The sequence below is a fragment of the Mesitornis unicolor genome, unplaced genomic scaffold (genome assembly GCF_000695765.1).
Source record: "Mesitornis unicolor isolate BGI_N332 unplaced genomic scaffold, ASM69576v1 scaffold8363, whole genome shotgun sequence".
NCBI lineage: Eukaryota > Metazoa > Chordata > Aves > Mesitornithiformes > Mesitornithidae > Mesitornis > Mesitornis unicolor.
The window spans coordinates 144541-151218 of record NW_010176846.1 but is presented as its reverse complement, the minus strand read 5'-3'; the positions used below and the strand labels follow the sequence as shown (position 1 = coordinate 151218).

The following is a 6678-nucleotide window of genomic DNA, read 5'->3' as shown; positions in this document are numbered from 1 at the left end:
AGCAGGAATTCAGGTGGATTTTATAAGAACAAATCATACGGAACCAATGTTTGGATCTGATATGGAAACTACCAGACAGGCAGAAACTTATGTAGAAATAGATATTCCTAGAGTTAAAAGCAGTATCTTATGCTCCCAGTATCTTCGAGGTGCTCAGATTGTGATTATTTGTTCCAGCAATTTTCTAGAACGAAGTTGAGCTGATTGGACTGTAATTACATAGACTTCTCTTCCTTCAGAAGCAGCCACTGTATTTGTCCTTCTCCAGTCTTACAATAACTGATGATGGCAGTAAGATTTCATCCGACCTTTAAGTGTCTTCTTTAAGCAACAGAGTAACAGAAGTGAGGAGACAGCTCTGGCAAGAGATGTAACTAAGATCTCAGGGCCAGACATTTCAAGTGCCTCACTCTTACAGTCAGAATGAGATTTTGGAGGAGAAAAAATAGAACAAGAGCCCTTTATGGTCTTGTGTAATGACAGATTTTGAAAACTGAATAGTAGCTTTCATTGTACTTCCGGCTACATTTTCAAATTTCCTCAGTGGTTGTTATGCAGGACTAAGATGCAGCTTATAGATAATTAACAAAACAATTTTCTTAAAACCAAAACTACAGCGCAATGCTGATAGCAAAAATCAGTTTGGCTGATTTTAATCCTAAACTCTTGGTGTACCCATGGAATGACAGCATTTGATTAAACAAGCATTGAAAAGCACACTGAAAAGCTGACTGCTTTACTCTCTTTATCTTGGAAGATTTTCACTGGGAATGGTTTTACCTAACCAAGGTAAGATCTACCTCAGAAAAAGCTGAGAGGAAATTGCTCAGATTTCTGAATAGAAAAATGAAATAATGCTGCAGCATAAATTGAGATACTGACATTGTATGGATCATACAGAATTAATGATAGTTGCTGTAAATATGCCATCAATGTTTCATGAAGGCCTGTAGTCAATCTTTCGTGAAACATACATATGCACGTGTATGCACACTTATATACACATACACATAAAATCAGAATAAAAGACAACAACAAAAAAGTGGATTTTTCAATTTCCGCTAAGTGTGCAGAGTGGTCATAACACAGCAGTTTTCATGACTAGCAAAGTGAGTACCAGAATTTCCTCATGCTACAAATGGACATCACCGTGCTGAGATCTAGTCAGGTAATCCCAATCAGGAAAACACTGCACGAGAATTCATAACAAAATGTTACGGAATATTCCCTCTGCTGTAAAACAAAAAAATCTGTTTTGAACAGATAATTCAGGTAAGAGTAAAGAATATATTTTTGTGCCCTTCTACCACAAATCTGGATGCCAGTGACATTGCTTAAAGAAGGAAAATGACAGCGATGGATTACCTCTGTCTTTACTTGAGTCCTGAAAGCCTGGTCTTACCTGAGCGGTTGTTAGGAGACATGCGCACGGGAGAGATGGAGGGCGTGCGTGATGAAGAGTACGGTCTTTGCCGATCCCTTTCTATTGTTGAAGATGAGGCTACAAAGTGATACTGTGACCATCCGTCCTGCAACACCAAACAACGCAACAGCAGTCAGTGACCACACTGTGCAGTTCCCCACTTTAAGTACAGAGTATTTTGCTCTAGTGTTTTCACTATGTATACACAAGCGGGCTTTTTTCCACCACAAATGTTCTTAGCAGTGCAGGATACAATGTGGTGACTGTACTGACACACCAGGAGAAAAATTAAAATGCAGAAAGTTCTGTAAAACAGCACATTTCAGAAAGACTCAAATTATGACAACAATGAACAGCTTTTTAGGCTACTTGTTTAATAGATCTGTCTTTTTCCATGCCTCTATTTTCACATTGCAAATGGGATTCCGGCTATGAAAATATTCCAAATCGTAAAACTGCTTCTTTTCATGGCAAAAATCAGTTTTTCATTTAAATAATTTCTCTCTTATAAGGAAATTTTGGAGTAAGTAGATGGGGAAGCTCCAGGATTATAAAAATTATTGTAACTATTGAGCTATCTATATTCTAGTTACATTAACTGTCCCTTTGTTCACATGAGGGAAAATAAAACCCCAATGCATTTTCCTCATTGCATTTATCTCCAAGATGTACAGAAGGAAATTCTATTCCTTTTATTTAAAACTGTTGTAATGGTGATGTATTTAGAAAAAAAGAAACAAAGTAATACAAACACCAGAAACAGCTAGTTCAGAAATAAAAAATGAGAGTTTTAATAATTAATGTTTTGTTCCAGTACCATAATATAATGCAATAATCCAAAATAATGTACTTTACATTTTTAAAAGAATATTAAAATAGTTTGAAAGTATCATGAGAGAATAGATTAACTTTTGCTAGTGCTCTTATTAAATGACAGTATTTCATATATCTTAAAGTACTGACAGGGTTTTTTACTGTCTTTATCACTCCTTAATGTTAAATCTAAATCAGTAACACAGAGTTTGCCCAGTCTCACACTGAAGGAATTAGCCATTTAAAAATGCCTACTTTCTGTTGGGCTCAGTGGAAATCAATTCAAGCATCTTGCATGGTGCTGAACAAAATTTTTGCAGTGAAATGCTGAATAAAAACAAACACAATAAAATACTACCAAAAAAACAACTGGAATAATCTTCTTGCTTTCAGAAAAATAAGTCTTCGTTGGAGTAAGAAAGAATATTCCTACCTGCTACATGAGGCTGCTCTAGGCATCCAAGCCTGGACCCCACCTCCTCCCACTCTCTGCCTTTGCCAAGGGTGTCTCTCTGACTTTGTTCCCTCCACAGAAACTACAGGCACTTGGCTCTCAGAAATGCAAGAGAAAATGGCCTGAAAATCCCCCTTTCACTAAACTTTCAAGAAAGAGAACTCGGCAGGAGTGTGACACTTTCTCTTTTAAAAACAGCAGAAGGAAAGAAGATACTTATACTTGATGGTAGAGGGAAATGTTGTACGTAAATGAGGATAGACAGATGTGACACCTGACTACAGATTCTGAACGTCTGTACTCCTTACCCAATGCATTTGTATAAACACATGTGTATCTTGGTTGTAATTTCAAAGGAAAAAAAAGGAAGAGTGAAGTCTGAGCCATAGCTTTCACAGCAGACTTATGACTTTCCCTGCAGTCGGTAGTGAGCATCTGTCCACAGAGATCACCAATGTTTAGGACACTTCACTGAACTGTACCTCATATTTCATGACAGTCATGTATGAAAATAAAAGGAAAAAAAAACCCCATTTAATTAAAAAAATAGTAAGAGTAACTTGGAAAATGAAATAGTTAATCTTTAATACCACTTGCTTAAACCAAAGTTTTCTATATCCAATCGTTCATTTCAAGCATCAACACGCAGCTTCTACACAAGATGCGTCCTCCAACCCAGAGGGAGAATCAGTGAGAATGCAAACAAAACTATCTGTAAAGCCCTAAGATCTTAGTGTTAAATTGAATTGGAAATTATGATAAACTTTTCAATATACACACATATATAAAATATGTATATAGAATATATATGTATTTTTAAAAATAACTAACAGTTTACAGTTATAATTAATAGCTTAAGTCAAATAATTTTATCCAAGCATCAAGACTGTAAATAACATACCTAGCATTATTTTTACATCTTCTGTTAATAATAACTTGTATGGTCATTTCTCCACTATAAAAATGAAGTAGCAAACATGTGAGAAGCCCATGCTGTTATCCTGCTGAAGAAAAATGATTCCCTTCTTCTCCTTTCTCTGGGGTCAGAAGTTCTTACCAGAAAGGTGGCTCTCTATAATTCACTCTGTTATAGTTTTCTGATCATTTATTTTCTTTTAAACAGACTGCAGAAGAGAAGATATCAAGAGGACAGGCTCTAGATCTGATGAAAGGAGAAGGAATAGACTATTTATTACTGTCTGCCAGCAAAAGCAGGAGACATCAGTCATGCTTACATAGTGCAAGTCAGAAATGCTTCCAGCCATGTGGATCTGCATGCCTGCAAGGCCAGGTACACTCTCCTTTTGCACTCTTGCTTCCATCAAATAAATCCTTGGCATGTGGGTCAGAAAAAAAGTGATCTGAATCTTCTCCTAAACTTTTCTTCCTGTGATAAAGTTTACATTAATACCTGGATCCTGGTTCTGATGGGAAGTGGATGAAATAAATCCCTGTTTTCTACATGGTCCCACAGATTCCACAGGACTAGCATGCTGCACCAGTTTTGTTCTGCAGAGTATCAACAGGTACTTTGCCAACATTGGCTCCTCAGAAACAGCATTGCAAGTTGCCTCAACAGTGAGGGTGCAAAATTCAGCTGTAGTTGGGATGCTAGCAATAGCATTCTTCTATGTGGTGGATGTCTTCCCTTCGTCTCCTCCCTGCAAGTTATCATTTTTCTCTCTGCTGAGAGTAGTGCCTACAGTGAGGTCTTCAAATACAATGCTACAAATATTCAAATTTGCAAGTCCAATTAGCTCAATAAAACAAGCCAGGCAAACAATAACCTCTAACACAAGTATTGTGGTGACTTGGCATTGCTTTTGACTACACAAGGTGTATTGTTATCACGGTACAACAATCTTCATGGTGTTTTTCCAACAGCATTATGGGCAGCTCCTAGGACTCACAGTATTTCAAAATCCTACTACGTCTCAGTCATCTATCTTTAGGTGTCCTCTGCTGCAAGGAAGAAGCTTCTTTCACTGGAAAGGTAAACAGTTTGTAACAAATTCATTAAAACTATCCCCATCAACAATTCCAAAAGCTATTAGCACTAAATATTGAAACTAATTTTTAAGAGCCTAAAGGGAGTATTTTCAATTTAATGCCGAGATAAATACCACCTGACGTGATGGCTGCTTTCATTAGTTTGTTTCAGCTCTAGTGCCTGTAATGAAATTTAATTAAATTGATTTGAGTACTTAAAGGTACAGTATATAGCAGTGTCCTGCAGAGAAGAAAGCTAACTCAAACCCAAAGTGTGTGAGACTGCATTTCAGAAACCAATTTATCAGCCACAAACATGATCTAGGAGAAGAACAGTAAGACAGAAAGATCTGACAAATTGGAAAGAAATTCAATGCAATTCTGTTACAGGATGGATGCATTTGTTAACTGGCAGCAATTAATTAATAGGTGGCAACTGAACACTACAAGGAGGGCACAGAACAGCCAGAGTACAGAAATATCAATATATGTCCTTATCTCTTCCAAAGCATCTTCTACTGGGCAGTTCTATATTTTGATTATAATGAATAGATGTATTCTCCCTCAATTATACTACATAAATTCCAGACGTTAAAGCTTGATTGGCAGTGACATGCTTTTGATATGTCCTGGGCAAAGCTGCAGGGATGAGATCTAGGGTGGGGGTTTGATAACCACTGCAGAATACAAGGAGGTGGCCAAGTAACGTGTGGTGGAGTCAGACGCGGGGCACCGACACTGCCAGCCTCGGTGACCTCATGGCATCCAGTCAGAAAGAAACCACACATCAGCTCATGTGCTAGCAGCAACACAGCAGAAGTAAGAATGAGCCCTACTCTCTGATCAGCTGCTAGGAAGACACCGACTTAAAAACCACTGAGTGCTTTAGAACAACTGTATGGTGGCTGCATGTACATCATTATCTTTCAAAGCTGAAGAGCATAGTCTGCCCTGACTCCTGGCCACCAAGGAAAAAGAAGGAAAAAGAGCAACTTCTCAGAAGCAGAGAAATCCCACTAGAGAAAAGATACAAAAATGATGCTACAAATCCAATAATGAAGTAGCTAAAACCTGAGAAACTATGGAGAATGTTGTGTCTTGCCTCCTCCAAGTTGACAAACTCTCCAGCATGTTACTTCTTGATTCAGGACTGATCCTCTTGTGACTTGATTTAATAGACAATTTTCCAAATTACTTTAAGCTAACAGGACCAGACCTACTTCCTTCTGTAAGCCAGCATTTTACTGGTTCCAAGAATTAAATGTAATAACTGCTCCTGTAATGGTAATAAGCTGTAGAAATGGGAAGTTTTGATAGGGCAACCACTTGCAGGAATTGGTAACTAGACCCACCACAACGTTAGAATTTGGTGATACAGCAACAAGGCAAAGTGCCTGTAACCATGTATCGTAGGATATACTCGCTGTGAAGCTCAGCCAGACACTGCTCTGAGTTGCTGGTGTTGCATCTTGTGTAAACGGAAGCACTGCTGTCAGGTTAAATGAAACATCCTGACTGGTGTGCACCAGTGTGACACTGTCTAGAGTAAAAGATAAATCTGATGTGAATTAAGTCAAGGCTCATCAGACTTACACAGGTCTGGGCAATTCTTCACCAGGAATTTGTTGTCACTACACTAATAAGACATAACAGAAATTAGACCTGGATCAAATTATCTACACACACTGACATATGAAACTTATGCGCGTGACTTGACTGTGGTGAGAAACGTAAAATGCTAACAAGGTTGGGGTGATCCACATATGTATCTCACGGAGCTGTTAAATGTGATTTTTGAAAGAATGTGGTTTAAGTGTTCACTAAGGCTTTACAACCTGGGATCATATTATTTTCTTTTAATATAAAAGGAAGAATAAATACGTTTCCTAGTGCTTCTCAACAGAGATGCTGAGCCTGACTTCTCCCTCTGCCAGCCCCATGGCAGCAGAGACTAACCACCCCCCACCAATACACCTGAATATTGAGTTTGCTAGCAGGA

The 6678-nt window shown here is 38.1% G+C and overlaps 1 protein-coding gene across 1 annotated transcript in view; it reads right to left on the bottom strand.

The window, feature by feature from the left end:
• The window catches only part of CTNND2 (catenin (cadherin-associated protein), delta 2), a gene marked incomplete at its 5' end in the record, with an annotated part of 150743 nt that overhangs the window by 14030 nt on the left and 130035 nt on the right, over positions 1 to 6678 (bottom strand). The window contains one exon of the mRNA XM_010181860.1: positions 1403 to 1529. Within this exon, the coding sequence (XP_010180162.1) occupies positions 1403 to 1529 (127 nt within the window). The remainder of the gene's footprint in view (positions 1 to 1402; positions 1530 to 6678) is intronic.